The 25,805-nt window shown below is 44.4% G+C and overlaps 1 protein-coding gene across 1 annotated transcript in view; it reads right to left on the bottom strand.

The window, feature by feature from the left end:
- FAT3 (FAT atypical cadherin 3) overlaps positions 1 to 25,805 on the bottom strand; it is an 801,278-nt gene that overhangs the window by 157,806 nt on the left and 617,667 nt on the right. Inside the window, 3 exon segments of the mRNA XM_027532628.1 lie at positions 3,724 to 3,863; positions 12,778 to 12,988; positions 15,329 to 15,643. Of these exon segments, the coding sequence (XP_027388429.1) occupies positions 3,724 to 3,863; positions 12,778 to 12,988; positions 15,329 to 15,643 (666 nt within the window).

Raw genomic sequence — 25,805 nt, 5'->3', positions numbered from 1 at the left:
ATAAGAAAAATCTCTTGATACTCTTTAGTAACCTACTGAGCTTGGCCTTGCCAAGGGGAACCACTAAGTTTGCCCTAATGCTCTAATTTCTGAACTGCCCTAGTGAAAATTGAAAGTACAAGTCACTCAGTCATGTCCAACTCTTTGCAACCCCATGGACTGTAGCCCGCCAGGCTCCTCTGTCCATGGAATTCTCCAGACCAGGATACTCGAGTGGGTTGCCATTCCCTTCTCCAGGAGATTTTCCTGACTCAGGGATCAAACCCGGGTCTCCCGCATTGCAGGCAGATCCTTTACCATCTGAACCACCAGGGAACTGCCCTAGAGACAAGTCAACTGTATACTGGTCTGAAGTAAGATCAACGAAAGCAGGTTGTGAACAATGTGCCCATTCAAAGGCTTGTAACACATTCTCTCAATTAATTTTTTAAAAAATAGGTGCACATCAGTGGTCTCGATTTAAAACTCTGAAGCACTCTGACTTCAGGCATGTAGTAAGCTCCCTACACATGGCATGAACTCAAGAAATATTCATGGAGTAGATGCTACTGAATGATTTACCATTTGGTCCTACTGAAATTCTGAAATAAAAGTTTCTAGCTAACTTTTTTAGGTTAACATGAATCAGTTGTGTTCTCTGGATATCCAGCATACCTGCCACTCAGACCCTATTGAAAATGTAACATCTACTATTCATTAATTCGTTGTGAAATATTTAACATGTATCTATAACATTCTGGGCACAATGAGTCACCGTTTAATTCAACCGTTACAAAACTCTAAAGACAAGTATGTAATGAATAGGGTTCCACGCTTTATTTGTATTTTATTCAAAGACATCTTATGTTTTTAAGTGGTGCTAAGGAGTTGAAGTTGGATATGCTAAGACATGGTTAGCCATGTCTAATTTAAAAACTCTAAATTCTCATTTAAAGTGAATTAGCACTAAAGACTTAGCAATACTACACGTGGGTTGTTAATTAGTCCTTAGAGTGTGTGATTCCTGCAGGATCTCAATCCTGGGCCCCTTTCGGTTCTCACTATCTTTTGAAGATCCTCTGAAGCAGTCTGGGTTTAGGTAGGCTGACTGCATAGTTTATTATTCCAACTGGGACCACTTTGAGTGTGAACTGGGTGCTGTTGACGATTGCATTAGTGCAATAGGTATAAAGGGGATTCTCTTGGACAAACAGGGTCTTGGGTTTACCTTAGGAAAGAGCACTGGTGGAAGGATCTGGAGTTGATATGCACTGGCTGCCTTATCAGTGCCTGTCACGTCCCCCTTTTGGGTTTCAGTTTATTGGAATGAAGAAAAGGAAAAGCGTTGTACTAGAACCGACCGGCAGAAGATGAGATGGTTAGACAGCGTCACTGAATCATTAGATGTGAATTTGAGCAAACTCGGGAAGAGAGTGAAGGACAGGGGAGTGCTAACTGGAGTGCTGTGGTCCATGGGATTGCAAAGAGTTGGACACAACTGAGCGACTGAACAACAACAAAACCCACCCTACTGCTTCATTCAAACTTCACCACTTGACAATTACAAATAGACCCAAAGGAAAGAATCTCATCATGTTTTTGAAACAGCTTCAAATTCAGAGATAGTTGGCTAGACAAGCACATGAAACACTTTTTAAAAACTCGCCCCTTTTAAAAACCACGTTGTTACCAAAGCTTACATCATATTTTAAATCAGCTTAAGAAACCAATAAGCCGACTTCAGGGTTGGCAAACATTTCATCTGCACCACCTGAAGCATCGTGTTGAGGCTGCACCTGGGCTCACGAGGGAAAAACAAAAAACAAACCTCAATCAGTTAGTGATTGTTTCTGGGGTCATGGGGACACGAGAGAGATGCAAAGAGGACAGGAGGGGTTACGGGCTACGTGTGTGCGCCCATTCTCTGCCAGGGCCGGCCGAGGGTCTCTGGTACTAAAATATAAAACACAAGAAAAACCAAACCCAGCTTTAGGGTAAATCTGCTTCATACTGGTATCTAACACAGTGTGAGTCTCACCCAGGGATTCTTGTCCTTTTCCCTGCTCTCAGTGGCCTTCCATAAGCACTCAGGTGGCAGAGTGTAAGTGACAGTCAGCAACCCTGGCGCATGTCAGGATCACACAGGACTGCTGGGAACGGGCCAGGCTTCGCTGGGTTTAACAGCCCTGCCTCCCCAGCCAGAGCTTCCACCAGGCAGGGAGGACAAAGACCCGCTGGCAGAGGGGCTGGAACAGGGAGCGAGGTCAGGGCTGTGTGACCTTGGACATATTACTTTTCTTAGTTTGTAAAATGAATTTGGATTCAGGGATTTTCCAACTTTAACCTTCTGTGACTAAAACATGAAGAGGTGAAGAATATCACGGTGTGTTAACTCCATGCTAGATGTCCTTTTCTTTGCAAATTCAAGGAAAGCTCCTTTTGTGGTCAAACCGATAAATCTTGCAGTAAATGATCAGGAAACAAACACACATAACTCTTTCATGCACCTGTGCGTCACTTGCTCAGTCATGTCCAACTCTGTGCAGACCCACTGACTAGCCTGCCAGGCTCCTCTGTCCATGGGATTCTTCAGGCAGGAATACTGGAGTGGGTTGCCATTCCTTTCTCCAGGGGATCTTTCCGACTCAGGGATCAAACCTGGGTAAGCAGGCAGATTCTTTACAGACAGAGCCGCCAGGGAAGCCCATTTATGTATGCTATGCTATGCTGTCACTTCAGTTGTTTCCAACTCTGTGGGACCCCATAGATGGCAGCCCACCAGGCTCCATCGTCCCTGGGATTCTCCAGGCAAGAACACTGGAGTGGGCTGCCATTTCCTTCTCCAATGCATGAAAGTGAAAAGTGAAAAGTGAAAGTGAAGTTGCTCAGTCATGTCCGACTCTTATCGACCCCGTGGATTGCAGCCTAGCAGGCTCCTCCATCCATGGGATTTTCCAAGCAAGAGTACTGGAGTGGGGTGCCATTGCCTTCTCCGCCATTTATGTGTAAATAGTCATAATTTTTTGAAAGAGGCAGCTCAGTTATATAACACAGTAAGCCCCCTACATATGAATTTTCAAGTTGCAAACTTTTGAAGATGCAAATGCCCCCTGTATGCCAACTGTTGTATTGTACTACTGTGCCTTTCAAGGTATTGTACTGTAAGGTCAAAAATATCTTATTTTTTATGTTTGTTTTTTACATATTACTTGTGTGAAAAGTATTACAAACAGCATAGTACTATATAGGGATTTCTTGATGGCTCAGGTGGTAAAGATTCTGCCTGCAATGAGAGAGATCCAGGTTCAATTCCTGGGTCAGGAAGTTCCCCTGGAGAAGGAATTGGCAACCAACTCCAGTCTTTTTGCCTGGAGAATTCCACAGACAGAGGAGCCTGGTGCGCTACAGTTCATGGGGTTGCCAAGAGTTAGGCACGACTGAGTGACTAACACACACCATAGCCGATCGTGTTAGTTGGGTACCTAGGTTAGCTTTGTTGAACTTACAAACAAATTGGACTTGTGAATATGCTCTCGGAATGGAACTCATTTGTATGTAGGAGGATTTAACTGTACTGTTGATAGAATCCTTTGTCTAGGTTGTTCTTGCAAATTGTTTCTTTTTTTTTAGACACTAAAAATCCATGGACATAATTTACTACTTCAACATATATTTTAGTTGCTTGCATCTCTAACTTTAGCAGATTTCTCAGCATTTTCACTGTTTAATAAGTTGACGTCTTACCTGAGTGACAGCAACATTTGTCCCGTCGGTGACCTCCACACTCATGTTATAGATGGACCTCTGCTCTGCATCCAAAGGTTTTGCAATGACAATGGTCCCAACACCCTTCTCTGCATCAAAAGAGCTGTCAAAGTTGCCCCCTGACGAGTTCACAGAAACAACATGAAATTAGCATATCTGAGAAGTTATTACACGTACTGCAGCCCACAGTATTAAAGGGAGCGCATAAACAGAAACGCTTTTTCTGGACAGGCACCCCTGTGGCTCAATTTGTACTTCTTAAATGAATCCTTTATCTTCTAACTTAACTCATATTTCAAAACACAGCCTCTACAGTGCATAACAAATGCCACAAAAAAAAATGTATTGCCAAAAATCCCCTCAGCACATAAATTGACCCCATAAAATATTTAGAAAGGTAAAGTCCCATTCAACCCCTTGTGGCTTATGAGCTAGGAATTTGTAGACCTTTTACTTTTCCAAAGTAGATTACATTCTAAGTACACAAACAGTCCAATCATTATTAACAAAAATGAGTAGGCACTTTGAAATCTGTACCAGGATTGATGGTAAACATGTGGTTTTTAGAGTTCAGATTCCCTCAATTTGATGTCAGAAATGAAGTTATAAATACTAGAAAATAAGGAAAAGCAACAAAATTGGATTTCATATTAAAAATTCTCTATCTGTAAGTTGGGGTATTTATAGAAAAAAAAATTTTTTTTTTGCCATCTTGACAGTGTGAATTATCTTTCTCTGCCCAAAGTAGAAAGTTTGCAGGAGATTTACAAAATGAAATCTGGAAAGAATGAGAGGGAAACATCACCTATGGAACAACTGATAAAACATTTCATATGAAAGTTTAGGAAAATTTACTTTCTACCACTGGACCAGGTATAATCCATAATCTATGACTAATGTGCTTAAGACAATATAGACTTTGTTGAAATTACTGTAGATGTTTTCATCTCTGAGAATCAAAGTGTGGTTTATGATCTTTTTCGAAATGAAAGATCTTTTTTAAGGGGGAGAGAAGATACTGCTAGAAATGCTGGAACAATTTTAAGTAAGTATCAGTCTACATTCACAAGCTCTATTTACTCTAGCTTGAAATTTCACTATGTCAATTAATTTTGTTCCTGGGCAGTAATTTTATTTAACTATAGCACATAGGGCAATGTGTTTACTGAATTTCATATTTTAGAAAGGTAATCTTGGCTTCTGTTTTCTGCATTTCATTTTGCTGATCAATGAACAATGTTATATACAATTTCTATGATATTACAATTAGAAATGGGCAGATGAGTTAAGGGGAAGAAGAATTTTATGTGAATTACTAGAATTTAATGTATAATGACATGAAATAAATAATGTGGTGTACTTACAAAAAAAACTGGTCATATATATTTCAAATACTTATTGCTTGCAGCTGCCATATACACTTAAGATTATTTAATTGCTAGAGAGAACATAATTGCCCTTGACATTTAATTAAAGCTATGAAGATATGGGGTACCAGAGAATTGCTTGGAGATGATATATTTTTCAAAAATTTCATTTAAAAAGAGACTCATCTTCCAATTAATATATTTAATTGATTTACTGAGAAATACTAAATGTTAACTCCAGAAAAAAAAAAAAATGTCTTTTGAAGAACGGGATAAAGAGAAAGGGGAGGAGATCTAGGCTGAAAGAGAAGCAAGCCTTAGGTCACCATGCCTTTTTCAAAGGGAATGTTTCATGTTGATAACCACATGAAATGAAATGTATGGCTGATTCAAGTGTCTTGAATAACCATCCTAATGAGCAAAGAAAAGTCATTTGCTATCAAGTGGTACATTCTGAAAAAAAACTTTGCCATGGAAACTTTCAAAGGAAAGATGAAAAATCACCTCAGACTGCATAGAAGGAAAGATGAGAAAGCAACTTCTCAAGCTATTTCTGGTGGGTATTAAGTCATATTTTAAATCACATTAAAAAATCATCTTTAGAATGCCTCCTTACCAAGATTTTTACTTTTTTAAACCTGAGGACCTTGGTTTTGGGGGGTGGGGGTTAAGAGTGGGCCAGTTATTTTAGAAGGTGAAAATTTGTAGGTCAACGTAAAATGGAAGCTCTGCAAATGATAAAACTTTGGTTTGCTCCAAAGACAAATAAAAATGAAATTTAGAGGATACGCAAGCAATGATTCCCAGTTTCAGTGGGACGATTATATACTCTTTCCCTCACTGCCTAAGGTCCACATTTTCCTCGGGATCCTCCCTATGCAGAAATACATCATCATTATGCTTAGTGGCATAAAAGTTATTACATATTTTACATATGGCATATAGATTGTGTGCATTATTCTTTTTTTTGGTATCAAAAAACATTTTTGATTACTTTTATGGTAGTTTAAAAAACTTCATTTTGTATTGGAGTGTAATTGATTAACAATGCTATGTTAGTTTCAGGTGTGCAGCAAAGTGATTCAGTTATACACACACATGTGTCTATTCTTTCTCAAATTTTTTTCCCATTTTGGTTATTATCAAATACTAAGCAGCGCACAGGGAGTGCTGCTCAATGTGGGGGTGACTTTTTACAGTTCTCTCTCCTTCTGCGTGTGCGTGCATGTGTGTGTTGTATCTCCCCCATTCACCTTTGTTGTTTCAAATACTCTAGACCAGAAACCTTGAAAGGAGCAGGGGAGATGGGCAAGGAGAAAGCAGATCACGGTGAGCTGGAGAAACCCTGTGAGTATCTCTCCATCCATCGATAAGGCTAGCAGCTTCTGACGCTCACTTCTAGGGCTTTTGCTCCTAGTGAAACCAAGATTTCATGTAAAACCAGGTTTCTCAAATCGTCCCTGAGTTTTACAATGAATTTCTGACAAGGGACACAGAATCTAGACCAGCAGTTCACCATCAACCCTCCCGCAATTTCATAACCTACCACTTAAGCCTCCCATTTCATGAACGACTCTGTCTCTCTCCCCCAGGCCTCATTTCTCAGGCTCCCTTCTAGCCTGAAAGGTGATTGCATTTCATTGGATCCCAAGTCCAATTCATCTGGCATGAGCCTATTAGACGGAATGAGTCTGCTTTCACTAGCAGTGCCCATTTAAAGAAGACGTGCTTCCTCAGAGCCAGTAAGAACATGCAAAGCCAGAGTGTGCTGGGGTGGCAGCGCTGGGCTCAGCACAGGGTGGGGAGGGGGAGACACCGCCAGCTGGGCTGATCAACAACGTGGGGGTTAAGAGAAGTCACAGCCTGAGCGTTGCTGCAGGGGCGTGCGGCAGAGATGGTCGTAAGCGAGGTTGTGAACAGCCCACGTAACAGAATTCATGTCGGGATGTTTCTCTTTGACCATTTTCGGTCAAGACAGGTGCAAAGGAGTAAACAGAGAGCCACGAGGGGTGTGTTGCATCTCTACTGGATTCTAAAGTTAACATCAAAAGTCGGAGGGTCCCGAAAAAGCTTCAAAAAATGGGATGGGAATGAAAATACTTGGAGCCAGCAGCTACTGCTGGAATGTGTGGGCAGCAGGGTGTTGGGCCATAAACCAGTTAAGTTTTCCTTTAAAGAATCACCCATCTCTCTGGGTTACGAGACCCAGGGGTGACTATCTCACAGCTTTCCCTTTAGAAAAGCTTCCAGACCCCTCCCCTAGCTCTGATTCCAATCCACCCTACTCGCAATGGTAAAACTACCAATCAAAATTTCAAAATCAATCAAGAGGGAGGAGCTATGGGAGAAGCTTCCCAAACACTGAGCCGCAGAATCTCAGTGAACTCCCATAGGAGTTGTTTGCAAGCTGTTCATTCAAGTTCAGCGTGCACACCAAACTTGAGGGAAAATACTACACACTATTTCTGCGATTTGATCATGAATAACTGTCTGCCTTGGAAGGAAGAAAGCACAGTACAGGGCTAAAACGGATATTTACATGCGAGGCAGGAGAAGCAGGCTGGAGGTTAGAAACAGTGGTAGGAAGGAAAATCCCTTCTAGAATCTGGTTTAAAATTCATTTTCTTACAATAATATCTGAAGCAGTTTTAAGATTTTTATTATTTTCCTAAAGTTTCTTCAGGTGTTTTCCTATGGCCCACATGGCTGCTATGGAGAAAAGAGAGGCTTGTTGGGGATCCAGTGAGAAGAAATGATGTTGTTGATGACTCTGACCAAGTGTCGCCCTGATGGAGGGAGAGCTGTATTAGAAATGGGACAGCCCTCTTGGGAGGGGTAGGGGAGAGTTCAGTGATTAAGAAATGTGGCCATTGAGTTAGAGAAGACCCAGAGAGGTTAATGCTAGTCAGGGTGCCATCAAAGAGTTTAACTTGCCTACTTGATGGAACCCTGGGGCTTCCCTGGTGGCTCAGTAGTAAAGGATCCACCTGCCAATGCAGGAGACACAGGATCAATCCCTGGGTCGGGAAGATTCCCTGGAGGAGGAAATGGCAACCCACTCCAGTATTTTTGCCTGAGAAATCCCATGGGCAGAGGAGCCTGGCGGGCTACAGTCCATGGGGTTGCGAAGAGCCGGGACATGACTGAGCACACACACACTTGATGGAACCGTAATAGGGGATGGCCCCATCAGGGGTTACAGGTCTAAGCTTGCAAGACAGAAGCAGTCAAGAAGCCAGATTCCCCAGGAAGCAATGACAGACTAAGGGCCCAGGCTGTCTTCATGCTCCTGCAACACAGAAATGTGTTTCAGCTGAGCTGGACCCACATGCCACCTTATGCCATCAGGGGATTATTTTCAAAGAACAACTTTTCTCTTCTCTACGCATTAGGTGAGGCAAATAAACAGAGATAGGTTAAGTGCTTACTGCCTACCAGAAAAACAGTTTTCCTAGTCTAAGTCAGGGGAAAAGCTAGAAAAGTGGGTGGTAGTATCTCCCATCAGACTGGAAGTAAAGAGGAATCGTTTGGAGTATGTAGTAACGGTGGTCTTTACATTACAAATATTTGTCAGCGGGATAGAGACAGGGACTGTGAACCAGATTGCGTGCACATCAGAGAGTATGTAAATCAAGATGGGCCGGGTTGAAATCCTAGTCTCCTGAGAAGTGTGAAGATACACGACAAAGCCACAAAGGATTGTGGGTTAGCTTTGTTCCTTTCGTCTTCTCTCCCTTTTAGCGCAGGAAAGGAACATGCTGTGCAATGGGCTGTTTAAACACAGAACAGCTGAACTCTATAACGTTTCCTTTTAATTACAGCTTTCTTAACTTGGTGACAAGTGGGCTTCTGTTTCTGGAAGCTGAAGACAGTCTAGCTCTGTGACACAGTAAGCCTTTGGAGGCACAAGAAAATATCTGGCAGGTCCTTGATGCGGGGGAGGGGGTGGTTCCGGCTTGGGAACCAAATCTTGCTCTCTACATGGCTTTTGTGAATTCATATGATAGTAGGAGGAAAAGAAATGCAGTTAAACAAGAATCAGGGAGATTGGGAATATAGAAATAAGGAGACACTACTCTCAGGGGAAAAGGCACGCCGGAACACTATTTCTGCTTATTTAATGTGAATTCATTAGAGCATCTGTAAGTTGTGTTAGGCTGGCAGGAGGTATGGCCTGTAACCGTGAGTGTGTGTATAGGTGTCTATCCAGGTGTAGCACACTGCTAAGATTTTTAGGCATTGAGAAGCCCTTTCCCTTATCTCCCCTTGATGTTAGCTTAGCCAAGAAAGATATTTGGGTAAGGAAGAAGGAAAGAGACAGAGGAGAGTGTTGGGGGCCAATGACAAATAAACAAGAAATCTTGAAAGAGTGAAACATCTGAATATGATAAAGGAAACAATAGGTTTTTAGAGAAGAGGAAAAGATGTTGTCAGCAGGTTGGAAAAATATGGCTCTCTGAGATCAGAAAAAATTTTCAAAGGGGGGATTTGGTGGAAGGGGGACCATATCTATTCTAAATGCAGCCAGCACCTGGGGAAAAGTTTGTACTTTCTCCATGACTTAAAGAGTTGACATTTCAAGAGTCTGGCTGGATGCAGGGATGGAAATAAAATCAAGTTCTGTTTGGGCATCTGGCCCAGTAAATTTAATTTGCAGGAGAAGCTTGACTGGATGTTACCAGATACACAGTGAAATCTGTGATAGAAGCATCTAGACTAGAGGGACAACCTGGTAGGTCTATATTAAGAGAAGTGCACGCATGCATGCTCAGTCATGTCTGACTCTTTGCGACCCCATGGACTGTAGCCTGCCAGGCTCCTCTGTCTACGGAATTCTTCAGACAACAAAACTGGAGTGGGTTGCCATTTCCTACTCCAGGGATTTTCCTGACCCAGGGATCAAACCTGTGTCTCCCAAGTCTCCTGCATTGGCAACCAGATTCTTAACCACCGAGCTACCTGGGAGGCCCATTAAGAGAAGCATCTGAGCACTAAAACTGGGAAGATTCTATAAAAGGAGCACAGATTTAGGAATAAAGATGGAGAAACATGAAAATGGATGCCATGTTTCTGATCATGATTCCTAGGTATGATTTGGAGCAGCCTAAAGGGACTCCTCCCTGGGAGGACTCTGGTCTGTCAACTGCTTGTCTCTTCTTGGACCAGTTCTCATTTAGCCAAAGGTGCTGTGGTGGCTGAGGCTCAGAACACAGTGGAAAGTCACAGTGACTCTGGACGGGTCTCAGGAGGGATCAGTGGGCTTAACGCATGGGCTGCCCGGGGCATCTCCATCGGCTGGCTTCATTACCCCACTCACCCTGGGTGGAGATCAACCAAAGCAATGGCAGGAGGAAGGGGGAGGACACAAAGACCTTGACCTTCAGGGTTAAGATTGAAGCCAGGATAGACACCATGAACACATACGCCAGCACTAATACTGCTGAATGGAGTGCATGCAAGTCAGGTCACACGCAGCATCATTAGGCATGCTTTCCTATACACAGTCATACACACATGCAGGCATGCTAAGGATTTGCACAAACGACTTGGATAACTGGGGTCAGGTGGCCGGTCAGACGGAGCATCAGAGGAAGGTGTGCTTGTAAGATTACTGAAGGCATCCTGGGGTGGGTGGGATGTGCCGCATGTCAAGAGGTTGTATGAATGCATCATGCAAGGGAGAGAAACAGTGCTTTCAGGCCATAGAGGCGCTTGCAAACTGGAGTGTCGGAGAAGGAAGGAGATGAAGTGATCATTGATGGCAGAGGGCGAGTCCTCCCACGGCTCAGGGCAGCGCAGCAGGAGCCTCGGCCTTTGGCTTTCCACTGCACTCTCCCTCGGATTACCGAAAAGAAGTCATGATTGCACGGGAGACACGCGGAAACTGAGATGCATCTTCTGTGACCCTGATGGGGCGGTGGTGAAGGAATTACCAAAGGTGATGCAGCACCGACAGCCAGGCGATGCCTGTGGTGTGAGAACACGACTGAGAAGATGGAGGAGCAGAGAGATCTTTCATGGATCAGAAGAGGTGCCATTTCAAAGGCGTTAAGTGGAAATGAAGATGGAGTGGAAAGCTGGGAATGATGATGGTCATGCACAGGGATGGTGTGATAGATGCCCATTAAGTGAAAGATAGCCATTCTACCAGCATTCTAGAAAATGAAATAGGTAGAAAACAAGCCTTTTCTTTGGGGGAAGTTCAGGGGACACTCTACTGATGTTCCATTTGGGGGCCATGGGGCATTCATTCTTTTCTATGCTTCATTAAAACAGATGTGGAACATTCTAAATGCTTTCCCCAGACCCAGTCATTCCTGGGAAGAGAGGCAGGTTCCTGCCCATCCTAGGCACTGACACGTGAAGGAAATGATTCCCCCAGAGCAGCTCTCCGGAGTCACCGCCTCCCACGGACGACCGTGGGAAGTCAGCTTCAGCTGAACCCAGCGTCAGACCCAGGGCTGGCGTGCACTCTTCCCTTCGCTTGGATTCCTGGTCCTTAGCACTTATTTCCTCTCCGCCGCCTCTCCCTGCCGGGTGGTGAAGGGGCAGTTTTGCCCTCTCTTTTTGCAGCCTGGTGTGCTTTCTTGCTTTCTTTCAAGGAATTTAAAGGTTGGCTTTTAAGGTCTGTCCTGCCTGCGTCCATCTGCTTTTTGTATTTGGCTCTCACAGGAAGCTCTCGCTGGCTATATATCCGGGCTCTGTTTCCTGTCCTTCCTATTCTGGACCACAGCCCAGCCTCTCCTGGGGGCGGGGGTTTGGGTCTATGTATGACACTCCTACAAAACTGAGGGGCTGGTATCTATTTGAATTTACTTTCCAATTGGAAACGGCCCAGGTAAACTAACCTATGGAAAGATCAAAACAACAAAAAGCCCACATACCTCAAAAGCAGAGAAAAAAGTTTCTCTAAAGAAATCAGAACAACCCCCCTCCACCCCAAATCCAAACCCCATCGAACCTCAAACAAAGGAGTCACTGGATATGAGTAATGCAATCGCTGTTAGAGGCATGTACGAAATCTGTGGGCTGCATTTCAGCCTGTCACAGGCAGTTATGAAAGATGTAATTTAATTTGCTTAAAAAGAAAAAAAAAAACCCGTAAAAGGCAGATTGGATAGCTGTATTTTAGCAAATGTGTTTGCACTAAGGGTACCTTCTGTTGAACAGTTCTGCCCACAAGCTGTCTGTAGAATATAGAACATCTCTCGAGCATGCTTGCCACCTTGAAGCAGGGCAGTCGGGAGCAGAAAAAAAAAAAAAAAAGGAACAGAATGCAGAAAAAAGGTGAAGAAAAAGAGAGAAATGAAGGACAGCAAGTCTAGTACCATCAATACATTTAGAAATGAGATTAGCCAAGTGTGACAATAGAATTTAAATGACACACAGAAAGACATTAAGATTGCAGTAAATAACATACTATGGAAACTCCAGCCAGAGAGCACTTTCGGTTCAGCTTAGCTACAGAACTCAGAACGAAAGCACAGGTCGACTATTCATTTTACTGGCTCTTTTGCATTCCAGCACTATACATCTTTTAATCTTAGCATAGTCTTTAAGCGTTTTTGTTGCTGCTGTTGTTGTTATTGTCTTTTCTTTTTTGCTAGTTGCTCTGAACAGTCAGTGATTACGCTGCCCAATACTGCCCTGGGGGACTCAGACTTACCGACGATGTCAAACCACAGAAGGGTGTTAGCTGGCTGCACAGACACCACCCCGACAATCTCGGTGACTCTGTCATTCTCCATGACTGTGAAGTTGTAAAATGGCTCATCGAAGGTCAGCGGCACAGGGGAAGGAGGTGGCTTCTTAATCCATTCGATGTGGAGGCGGGCCGTGGAGGACTTCTGAGGACGCCCGTTGTCCACGGCCTTGATCTACTCACACGCGGAGAGGACAGAGAGCTGTTTCAGAGCCTGGGTCCTGGTGGAAGCCTGCATCTATCACTCGTATATTGTGGGGCTCAGAGTCCATCCTCACGACGGGGTTGGCAAGGGGAAGACGCGGGGAGCGATCTGAGGACAACAGGCTCAGGGGCTGCGGGAAGCAACTCGGGCACATGGGGCCCCAAGCACATTTGCCAGAAGCTGTTTTGAATCACTGCCAACCTTGCAGATGTGGGAAACTTGAAAAGCAAATGGTGCACTTGCAAATTTTAGTGTTGTATGGACACGAATGACAGCTACAAAAGTAAGAAGAGCTAATTTGATTTCTTATAGCTGTGGTGGTAGTGTTGAAAAGGGAACAAATGCATTGTCATTGTCACGTAGAATTGTCACATGGGATTCCAAGAGGGAGATGGGAGGAGGCAGGGGAAAGGCATCAACCTTGCAAAACTCATCTCAGAGGCCTCTGGTTAAGCCAACCCTGAAGAAGTGAAGGAGATCTCTCTCGGTGGAAGCGTGGGTTCCTCGAGGCAGTGGAGTAAGGAAGGGGGTGTTAATGGCTCTTCTCTATGGTCTGATATAAGGGCTGAGAAAAGCATGTTTCCTTGCCCAGATATGTAGGGTTAACTGCTATGCTGTCCTGGATGTAAATGTGTGTGTGTGTGTGTGTGTGTGTGTGTGTTGGAGCGGTGGGGGTAGTTGCAGTTAAGTCTAACAAGCAAACCATCAGTGACAGAAAATACAAAAACCAAAATAAAAAAGTTTTGTAAACTATTACATTAACAATACCATTTCCAGATGCATTGCTAATAGTTGTAGCCTTTAAAAACAGTGACAACTCATAGCTCCCTAGTGCTGTGTTCATGCGTGATCACTTTGCCCCAGTTTCTGTGAGAGGAAGGGCCCTTGAAGATAGTTGTCTTAGGTCGGGCTTCCCAGAAGCAGAGTCTGAGACAGGGATGTGAGTACAAATGATTTCAAGAGGAAGTGTTCCCATGAGAAAGGGAGTGAAGAAAACAAGATAGACAGAGGAGGATGCGAAGCAAGGATGTGGTCTCAGTTGAAGTCTAACCTCAGCCTGATCCCAAAGGGAGCTCTGAATCATTCACTGTACTACTGAGTTGGATCCACCTGGAGGCAAGGAGGTTGGGCTTTTATATCTGGTGTCTGTTAGGAATTGGCTGTGGGCTGTTGGGCTAGTGTAGGCGTATAGATCATCTTGGCTGAGAAGTGTAGCCAAGGATGACTCTCTGAAGAAGGAATCAGCTTTGAGCCCTTAGCAGTCAACACTCACAGCAGTTGGGGGATGGCTGGACCAGCCTGATAAAGGGGATCTGGGCAGGGTACCAACAGTATCCACTGCGATCCACCTGGTCCTCAAAGATTTCCACTGGCAAGTCGCAGACAACTGCAGCAGCACCTGTTACATCAGAGCTGCTGATGGTAGAAACAGAACTGGTTTTTAAGTTCTTTTCTTTTCTTTATTCACTCTTCTAAATACACTACTGAGCAGGGAATGGAGCCCGAGTCCAGACCATAGGCATAAAAAATAAAGGGACTCACACCATCCTTTAAAATAACAAAGGACTGACCATACACAATGGAGAAGACTGAAGACTGAGAAAAAGATGGCAGATGGGTGATAACTCTTGACAGTTGTTGGGACCCTGGAAAGTGCCCATCACCAGTGAGGCTGACCAGTCTCCTTTTAGGCATAGCTGCTGCATGTCTAAAGTGCTTGGGGTTAGGGGAGCAGGATGGTGCCTTAGGCATGGTATTAATAGTTTAAGTCTTTATTTGAGATGGTGCTCATACTTGTTTTTATTTTTTATTTTCTAACAATGAAAAATGTTATGTTTTACTTAAGATTTTTTTCTTTTTGCAGAATAAGCCTAGCTATGATTTGTGTCCCTCAATTTATACAGTTAAATTCATGTTCTATCACATTGTCAACAATGACAAGAGTTGTTTTCATTAGGATGTCTTCAAGACATGTTGAGTGGCGGGCAGGTTATGTTATTCTGCTGCTCCCCTCGCCTCAGTTTACATCTATGCTCAGTACCTCGAAACCATCTGGGGCTACAGGAAGTGTGAGTGAGTAAATGGAGCAGGCTGTGTACTGGAAATGGGGAGGTTAGGTGTTAGGACACAACCAAAGAAAATGGCCTCGTTATTTAGGAATGTCACTGCAACAGAAAGTAGCCTTCCATTGTTATCTGGCTGCACTTTTTAGTCCAGAGATTTTTTTTGGTTTTGCTTGAAACGTATATATGAATAAGAAAATAACTTCCTCCCCCTCATTAATGTTACTGAGGTTCAGGAAAATCTTACCGTGAGAATGTCGTAACTCCCTGCTGTAAACTGCTTTCTGGAAGAGACCATGCCGGTCTTAGGGTCGATGAAGAACCTCCCGTCATCATTCCCATCCACGATACTGTAGGAGATCTCAGCGTTGGGGCCCTCGTCTCTGTCGAATGCAAATGCCCTGTAGATGGGCTCTCCCCGCTTCTTCCGGTCACGCTCGGGCAGCTTGATCTGGTAGACCTTCTCTGGGAACTGGGGCTTGTTGTCATTTTCATCCAGAACCTGAACCACCACCCAGATGGTTGACTGTTTCGGGGAGAAGCCACCATCTGTCACGGTCACCTGAGTTTCGAAAGAGAAAGTGTTTTACAATCAGAAAAGAGAAACACTTTTCTCGCCCCTCCTCCCCTTGCCACCCCATGAAAGGTCTGTTCTGTGCAGGAGGGCAGCTCAGCTTCTCTTTTTCTTGTAGTTCATGTCAAATGCATAACTCTTCATTGTCCATGCAGAAGAGCAGGGAAGACCCTCAGTCTGGTAATGGAAATCACTGATAAAAACGTAGGAAGGAAGGAGGCTCTTGTCGTAGTGTGAAGAGGAGAGGCAGAAGAAATATGGTTGACTTTACAAAATGCACCAGGTTACAGAGACGCAGCAGACCTAAAATGTGCCCCTCTCTGCTGAAATTCGCTCAGTGGCATCCGACTTTTTGTGACCCCGTGGACTGTAGCTCTTCGGACTCCCCTGTCCGTGGAACTTTCCAGGCCAGAATATTGGAGTGGTTTGCCATTTCCTACTCTAATGCCCTTCTCAACAGACACCAAAAACACAACAACCATTATTATGTGTTACGCCATGGGTGTTTCGTCTAATCCTTGGGCAATGCCATCACCATCCAAATTCTTTCAGTACTCATGCTCTTTTCTTTCTTTTCCATCTTCATGGAAAATTTGTGATTTTTTTTACATTGTCACTGAACAAAAGGAAAACTCTGATTATAACTTACAATTTTGATGGCTGCTTGTAAGTACATTTGACAGTTACAGTATGTTTTTAACAGTCATAAAATATTTTTTCTTCCTCTTTGGGAAGTGGAAGAGAATGGCCACCCTTTCCCATAACTCTGAGATGCTATTCCTATGCATGTCTGTGGAAATGGAGAGCAGAGAGAGAAGAGGAACTTGTAGATAAAGAATTTGCATGGCAGATGTAAACTGTCTTTGAGTCTTAGGATGAATAATCTTCTTGGTCACAGTGATGGTAATTATTATCTTATTAATACTTAACATGTGGATGGTGACATATAAAGCACTCTATCTTTCCTCAGTAAGTGGAGCAGGTTAATTTATTCCCATTTTACAGATGAGAAAACAGAGGTCCCATCATTACTAGGTCTAAAGTCAGGTACTGAACTTTTGGCAATACTTCAGTTCAGTTCAGTTCAGTCACTCAGTTGTGTCTGACTCTTTGCAACCCTGTGAACTGCAGCACGCCAGGCCTCCCTGTCCATCACCAACTCCCGGAGTTCACTCAGACTCACGTCCATCGAGTCAGTGATGCCATCCAGCCATCTCATCCTCTGTTGTCCCCTTCTCCTCCTGCCCCCAATCCTTTGGCCACCTCATGAGAAGAGTTGACTCATTGGAAAAGACTCTGATGCTGGCAATACTTGGTATTGTGTTTAATCACAAAACCTGGAGGAACCTCTATTCAATCTTTCAATTATTCTCTTGGTTGAACTAACATTAAGACTAACTGTAAGATAGTTGAGGCCAGAAGGGACATAAAGATGTACTTGGCATCAACAGGAGAAAAACCACAGTGAGTCACAGCCCCTCATCATCCAGTTTTCCACCTAATGAAGCAACCTGACAAGAAAAATGAAAAGAGGCTCAAAGTGTGAGAAAACAAATTAATGGCTTTTTGCAAAATGGGACCCCAATCTAGTCTAGTTTCTCTTACAAGGGGTTTTAGAGGATGGCTTTAATAGACTTCAGGTAAATTTTCATAGGAGTTCTTGTTTTCTTTGAAAAATCAATCAAGTTTCCTTCCAAGGTTATTTCCCAATTGGCTTGTTACGTTTCACAAAAGAAACACTGTTGGGGCCACTATGTGCCAAGGCTGGATTTTGACTCTTGAGTTAATTCCTGGACATGACGAGTTCTGAAGAGGCACGTTCTGCTGCTGCTGCTGAACTAAACTGTTACACTCCCAGGTGAGCTGTGTTGACCAAAACACATTGATTTCTTGGCGCTCAACTCCTCCGCTTCTCTTTTCTGCTTGAATGGCCCCTTTCCAAATCCAGATAACTCCCACTGTCTTCCCTGTGCCCAGAACCACCTCATTGCTTGTCAACGTGTGCCCTGCAAAGGGGTCCAAGTGGAGCTCTGCAGCTACTTCAGGGCCGGGAGGCTGCCAAGGGACGGACAGGTCCTCCTGGGGCCATTCACCTGAGGATCCTGCCGCTATGAAGTTACCTCCTTCTAGAGTTCTCCCGGGTGTACAAACCCAAGTCCTTGAGGTGTCTGCTTACAGGTGGGAAGGGCGGCAGCTGCACAGGCTCATGAACAGCCTCCAGGCTCACCTGCATCGCCATCTCTCCCTGGGTACCCCCATGCTCCCCCAGGCACACGGGCATCCTTTGGGTCTTCCAGCATACTTGCTTCCATCTCAGGGCTTTGGCCTATGCCATCCTCTGCCCCTCCCTTCACTGACCTTGCCTACTCAGCCTTTGGATCTAGCTGAAATGCTGTCTCTTCAAGGATGCTCCCTGACTACATGGACCAAGTACCAGCTGCCCCTCAACCCCTCCCCCGGCTACTCTATCTCCCTTCTGAATTATACACTCTTGAAATACCTTATACTCTTCCTTTTGCAGCACTTACTGTCATGGGAATTAATTAAGCACATGATTCTCCACCAAGCTGATAAGTTGGTTAAGGGCAAAAACTGATCTTGCCTGCTGTGTTCACTACTCTTGTGCATGTCAAGTCACACAGGTGTGACTTGGGTATTTACTTAATACATTAGACTCTAACTCAGGTCCTATTTGGACAATCTCTTTAGCCGAAGCAGTCTCACCTCATAAGACCTTTGTGGATCATTCAAGGAGTAACCCTAAGCAGCCTCTCTGCCCATAACGCCTCCATTTCTTCATCCCTCGCTTTAACCACCACTCTATGCTGATCATTCATGCTCAAGCCTCGTCTCCTGTCTCCAAACCAACACGTTCAACTGTTTACTAGAAATCTACTCTTTGGACCTCACACATGCACCCCAACATCCCCAGAGCCCCATCCTGAAAAAAATCATTATCCTCAGATGTTCTCCTTCTCCCTTTTACATTGTCTCAATGAATGACAGCCCCCACCCCTCACTCACTCACACAGTGGTCTGCACCAGGACCCTGGGCATCCACGCAGTGTCCCTGCTCTATCTAACTATTCATGTGCAAGCAGACGTGGAGGCCAGGAGGCGTTTCTCATGTGCACCATTCACACCTGTCTCTTCTGGAACAGGCCTCATCTGCATCTGCTTGGAGACCCTCAGTGGCCTTCTGGTCTCCCCGTCTTCAGCCTTCACCTTTGTTGTAAAGCATTATTTCTTCCTCAAAATAAATAACTTCTTCCTTCCATCTGATCACATCACTAGCCTGCCTAGCATTTTTCAAGGGCTCTTGAGGCTGAGGGTCTGGCCTCCCGTGATTATCACCGTGCTCTGCCTGCTCGTCTCCACTCTCCACGCTCAGCTACACAGCGAGCCTGGGGCGGCGCTGAGTACGCCGTGCTCTTACACCTCCATTCCTTTGCATATCTGCTGGCTTCCACGGAAGCCTTTCTCTTGAGAATACACTTGACTCATTCTAGAAGCTTCAATTCAAGCACTATTTTTTCTGCAAAGCCGTTCCTGCCCCCTGCAGACAGCTGTACATGCCCTCACCATGTTCCCACTCCACTGGGTGTACCGTCCCAGGACATTAATTATCATCATGCAGTTTTTATCATCTGTTGTCTTGTTGGTCTGTGCTCAATCCTTCCAGATTGTGAGCAAGTGGAGGTCAGGGACCGTCTCATTCATTGTTCTGTTCTGACACCCTGTACAGCTCTAAGTGCCAAATAAATGTTGTTAAATGAAACTAAGAAGTGATCCACTCCCAACTCTGCCCTATGATAACGAATGGAGGAAACATTCAGACAGTGAAGGGGTCTGCTTATTTATCTGTAGGAAATGAAGAGACTGGTAACATAAGATCTCCTAAGTGCTCTATGATTCTCTGAATGGGGTCAGGTAGAGGAAGACAGAATTTGTTGTTGTTGTTGTTCTGTTTTGGCTGGCACAATATGGCTTGTGGGATCTAAGTTCCCTGACTGGGGAGCAAACCCCGGTCCCCTGCATTGGAAGTGTGGAGTCAACCACTGCACCACCAGGGAAGTTGCAGGTAGACACAGTTTTAACCATACTGCTGCTGCTGCTAAGTCACTTCAGTCGTGTCCGACTCTGTGCGACCCCATAGATGGCAGCCCACCAGGCTTCCCCGTCCCTGGGATTCTCCAGGCAAGAACACAGGAGTGGGTTGCCATTTCCTTCTCCAATGCAGGAAAGTGAAAAGTGAAAGTGAAGTTGCTCAGTCGTGTCAGACCCTCAGCAACCCCATGGACTGCAGCCTTCCAGGCTCCTCTGTCCATGGGATTTTCCAGGCAAGAGTACTGGAGTGGGGTGCCATTGCCTTCTCCATTTAACATACACCGGGGTTCATTATATTGCTTACACTGCTGCTAAGCCCAAGATTACTTGTAACAATTTCTAGCTACTTCCAAAACTGTGCTGATCAGTGTGGACACTTGTCTACAATTTACTCCAAAGATCTTTTTGTGTGTTGGCTCCCTCAGGACAGTGTGAGCTACTTCAAGGCAAGAACTTTGTCTTCTTCATCTCTTTCCTGGGACCTAGCATACTCCTAATAAATGTTTGCTGACCCGAACTACATTCCCTATAACCTCAAAGTCTTAATGTCTGTTATCATTTCTCTAGACCCACTCATGTCTCCAGCCACGTTGGTATCTAAAATATTGAAAGTGAAAGTGAAGTCGGTCAGTCGTATCCCACTCTTTGCGATCCCAAGGACTGTAGCCTATAAGACTCCTCCATCCATGGAATTTTCCAGGCAAGAATACTGGAGTGCTCTTTCCTTCTCCAGGGGATCTTCCCAACCCAGGGATCGAATCCGGGTCTCTCGCACTGTAAGCAGACACTTTTACCATCTGAGCCACCAGAGAAGCAATCACCGACAATTCCATCAGATCCTCAAACTTCACACTTCACGCCACCCTAGACCTCAGTCCATCACGTGGAATTAGCCTACATGGAAGGAGCAACCCTGGAGACTGAGCCCAACTGAGATAAATCCTCATCACCTCCTCTGCATCGTTTTTCATAAATGACGTGTAAGGAATTAGCCGTTGTTTAGAAACTATCCATGTGTCCCCTCTCTCTGCCACCCTAACCCAGATTTTCTACTCTCACAATCGATCAGTAATCAGTGGTTCGGCAATCAATCACAATCCTGAAAGTTTAATTTCTTTCATTATTTACAGCTAACAAGGAACCACAAATAATGTAGTGGCACTGAAGGACAGCAAAGCTCATTTCAAATTTCTACGCTCCCCTTGTGATCTGTGAAGACCCAGCAGAGCCAGAAGGCATGCAGCATGGCCCGGTGCATGATGACGGCACAGGGCATAGAGGAGTCTGGGTTATGTCTCTCCTCGGAAGAGGCAAGAGCTTCATAGGGTCAAAAGTGGGCGAACACCGCTGAGGGAAGGCCATACTTCTCTTACTCTCCTTCTAAAGAATATTTCATTTATTTATTTGGCCACACTGGGCCTTAGTCATGGCACGTGGATCTGGGTCGCTGTGGCATGTGAACTCTTAGTTACGGCACGTGGGGTCCCGTTCCCTCACCAGGGGTCAAACCCAGGCCCCTGCCCTGGGAGCACAGAATCTTAGCCACGGGACCACAGGAAAATCCCAGAAGGCCATGCTTCTCAATCATTTAAATTGCATGATGTATTTACTTTTCTCTCTCCACATGGCAGAAAATAAGTTAAGTACATAAATTTCCTGAGAGCTGAGATGCAGTGTCTTGTCTGCAGTATTGTCCCAGGGATTATAAGAGTGTCTGAGACTATATTCAACATTTCTAAGATGAAGAGTTTAATTCTGTCATTCTCTTCAACCCTCGATTTATCAAAAATGACTACTTCCAGGTCACTAACCACTGAACTGCCAGGGAATTCCCCTATATTTAAAATTGTAAACCTTTCTTCAGAGACTACATATCTCTCCTGCTCCACTTCACATTTGTCTTGGAAGCTTTATTTTCATCTGATATATTATATACACTTCACATGTAAGCTTGTTTATTGCAGGTCGGCTTCTTTAAGAATATAAGCTCCAGGAACCTCCCTGGTGGTCTAGTGGCTAACTGTGCTCCCAATGAAAGGGGCCTGGGTTCCATCCCCGGTCAGGACACTAGGTCCCACATTCTGTAATTAAGACCTGGTGCAGCCAAATCAATAATAAATGAATATTTTTTTAAAATAATATGAACTCTACAATACATGCATTTTCATCTTTTTTGTTCATAGATATATCCTGAGCACCTACAATGGTGGATGTAATAGGCATTAATAAATACTTATTAAATTAATTAACAAAATACTCATCCAGTGCCTTCTAGGTACAAAACTCTTTTTTTTTTTAGGCAAATTGGGAAATCAACCAACCAACAAGCATGGATTCCTATCAAATTCACCCCTTCCCGATGCCCCAAATCCTTCTTGCTGTTCCTGACCTCTGGTCATCTGGCCTTATTCAGATATTTTCAGTAAGAACTAGTGCCTTATGAAGCAGTCCACGTGCTGTTTGATAGGTTCAGTCTTCCCAAAGTTCTTCTTCTTATTGAACCTGGATCTATCCATCTATTCTTAGCCTAGAGAGATGGTAGCTTCCTAAAGACTGCCTTTGTTTCGCTCTTTGAAACTATACAGAAAGACTCAAGTTCCTCCTCCACACTGTGCCAGTTATCTACTGCTGAGTAACCCCAAACTAGGTGTCTTAAGATAACCAGAATTCTTTTATTAACTCGCCTCCTGCTAGGGCTTGAACGGAGCCCTTCTTCCTTGGAGTCTCTCATGCAGCTGAAGTCATCAGTCACTCGGCTTGTGGGCACTGGTGACGTCTTTCGGTTGATGGCAGTCACTGGCTGGGACCTCAGCTGGGGCTGAGGTCAACAGGCCCAGGATCTACCAGTGGCCGCTTCGTGTGACCTGCGCTTCCTCACAGCATGGTGGCTGGGTTCTATGAGCAAGAGGCCTGGAGGACAGTAAGTGGCAGTTTCTTCAGGCCTGAACCCAAAGCCTGGCATAGCTCACTTGATCCATGTTCTGTTGGGCAGCAGTCCCAGAGTCCAGATTCAAGCAGAGGGGTCATAAATCCCACCTCTAAATAAGGGAGGGTTAAGTAACGTGTGGAGGGGCATTTTTAAAAAATATTCATTTAGTTGACTGCATCAGGTCTTACATGGGATATTCACTTTAGGACAGAGGCGCCAGAGAGAGGTGGGGGGTGCCCACAGCATGCGGGGTCTCAATTCCCTGTGCTCAGTCCCTCAGTCCTGTCTGACTCTTGTGACCCCATGGACTGTAGCCTACCAGGCTCCTCTGTCCATGGGATTATTGTGGAAAGAATACTGGAGGAGGTTGCCACTTCTCCCTTCAGGGGATCTTCCCAACCCAGGGACTGAACCCACATCTCCTGTGGTTCCTGCATTGGCAGGGAGATTATCACTGAGCCACCTGGCAAGCCCAAGGATCAAATTCACGTCCCCTGCATTGCAAGGCAGGTTCTTAACCACTGCACCACCAGGGAAGGTCCCGTGGTGGAGGAGGGGAGGGGGCATTTTTAAAACTACCATACTCTCATTATCAGAGGAATACAAAGCAAAACCACAATGAGGTACCATCACATGCCGGTCAGAATGGCTGCTATCAAAAAGCCTACAAACAATAAATTCTGGAGAGGGTGTGGATAAAGAGAACCCTCTTACACTGTTGGTGGGAATGCAAACTAATACAGCCACTATGGAGAACAGTGCGGAGATTCCTTAAAAAACTGGAAATAGAACTGCCATACGACCCAGCAATCCCACTGCTGGGCATACACACTGAGGAAACCAGAATTGAAAGTGACACATGTACCCCAATGTTCATCACAGTACTGTTTATAATAGCCAGGACATGGAAGCAACCTGGATGTCCATCAGCAGATGAATGGATAAGAAAGCTGTGGTACATATACACAATGGAATATTACTCAGCTGTTTAAAAGAATGCATTTGAATCAGTTCTAATGAGGTGGATGAAACTGGAGGCTATTATACAGAGTGAAGTAAGTCAGAAAGAAAAACACTAATACAGTATTAACACAAATATATGGAATTTAGAAAGATGGTAACAATGATCCTGTATGTGAGACAGCAAAAGAAACACAGATGTAAAGAATAGACTTATAGACTCTGTGGGAGAAGGGAAGGGTGGGATGATTTGAGAGAATAGCACTGAAACATGTATATTATCATATGTGAAACAGATCGCCAGTCCAGGTCCAACGCATGAGACGGTGCTCAGGGCTGGTGCACTGGGATGACCCAGAGGGATGGGATAGGGAGGGAGGGGGGAGGGGGGTTCAGGATGGGGACACATGTACACCCGTGGTTGGTTCATGTCAATGTATGGCAAAAACCACTACAATGTTGTAATTAGCCTCCAATTAAAATAAATAAATTAATTTAAAAAACTACCATACTGATAAAATTCTTAGGGATATTTGAGAATCCTCACCCCAGACTGAAAAAATTCAAATTCATATAATCATCTCTCAGGTCATTCATTATGTGTAATGAGTTTCTATTAATTATAGTGCTTGCCTTTGTCAGGATATTTTCTTATATATCAGCTTCATCCTTATAACATGATAGCCAAGACAAAACAGGACAAAAAAGCACATCAAACTTACTCAGATCTGCACAAATTGCTGTAGTCTTAGAGACGATCGCAAGTCTGTTTATTCAGCTCGTCATTCTACTCACGCTAAATAGCAGTCCTGTCACACAGCTGACACATGATTCAATTAAACCATTTAGGTCTTTTTCTTCAGAGAAGCAATAAGTGTGTGGTTTCCTTATGAAGGCCAAAGTGATGGATTTTACAGTGCTTCCTATTCAACTTCATCTTACTGAAAGTTTTAGCTCCATCTTCTAGGCTGCTGGGAGAGTCAAAATGATGACAAAGAGCAGGTATCAAAAGGTTACTGTGCTTGGAGGGCTCACTCTGAGAGGCGTAGTCCATGCTCCTTTAATTGTTCCTTTTGCTGTTATAACCTCATGGGGACTTTCCTAGTGGTCCAGTGGATGAGAATCGGTGTGCAGATATGGGACATATGGGTTTGATCCCTGGTCCTAGAAGACTCCACATGCCATGGAGCGAGCCTGCTGCAGGTACTGAAGCCTGGGTGCCTAGAGCCCGTGCCTCACAATAAGAAAAGCCACCACAATGAGAAGCCCATGAGTGCAATGGAGAGTAGCCCCCTCTCACCATACCTAGAAGAAGCCCTGTAGCAACGAAGACCTAGCACAAGAAAAATAAATAAATAAGTCAGTTAGTCAGTGAAGTCACTCAGTTGTGTCTGACACTTTGCGACCCCATGGACTGCAGCATGCCAGGCTTCCCTGTCCATCACCAACTCCTAGAGTTTACTCAAACTCATGTCCATCAAGTCGGTGATGCCATCCAACCATCTCATCCTCTTGATGTCGCCCCTTCTCCTCCTGCCTTCAGTCTTTCCTAGCATCACAGTCTTTTCCAACAAGTCAGTTCTTTGCATCAGGTAGCCAAAGTATTCAAGTTTCAGCCTCAGCATCAAGTCTTCCAAGAATATTCAGGACTGATTTCTTCTAGGATGGACTGGTGGATCTCCTTGCTATCCAAGGGACTCTCAAGAGTCTTCTCCAACACCACAGTTCAAGAGCATCAATTCTTTAGTGCTCAGCTTTCTTTATATTCCAACTCTCACATCCATACATGACTACTGGAAAACCACAGCTTTGACTAGATGGACCTTTGTTGGAAAAGTACTGTCTCTGTTTTTTAATATGCTGTCTAGTTTGGTCATAGCTTTTCTTCCAAGAAGCAATCATCTTTTATTTCATGGTTGCAGTCACCATCTGCAGTGATTTTGCAGCCCCAAAAATAAAGTCTCTTGCTGTTTCCATTGTTTCCCCATCCATAAGCCATAAAGTGATGGGACTGGATGCCGTGATCTTAGTTTTCTGAATGTTGAGTTTTAAGCCAACTTTTTCACTCTCCTCTTTCACTTTAATCAAGAGACTCTTTAGTTCTTCTTTACTTTCTGCCATAAGGGTGCCATAAGGGTGGTATCATCTGCGTAT

This window comes from Bos indicus x Bos taurus, chromosome 29 (assembly GCF_003369695.1).
Source record: "Bos indicus x Bos taurus breed Angus x Brahman F1 hybrid chromosome 29, Bos_hybrid_MaternalHap_v2.0, whole genome shotgun sequence".
NCBI classification, from domain to species: domain Eukaryota; kingdom Metazoa; phylum Chordata; class Mammalia; order Artiodactyla; family Bovidae; genus Bos; species Bos indicus x Bos taurus.
This window is presented reverse-complemented; position numbering and strand designations above follow the sequence as displayed.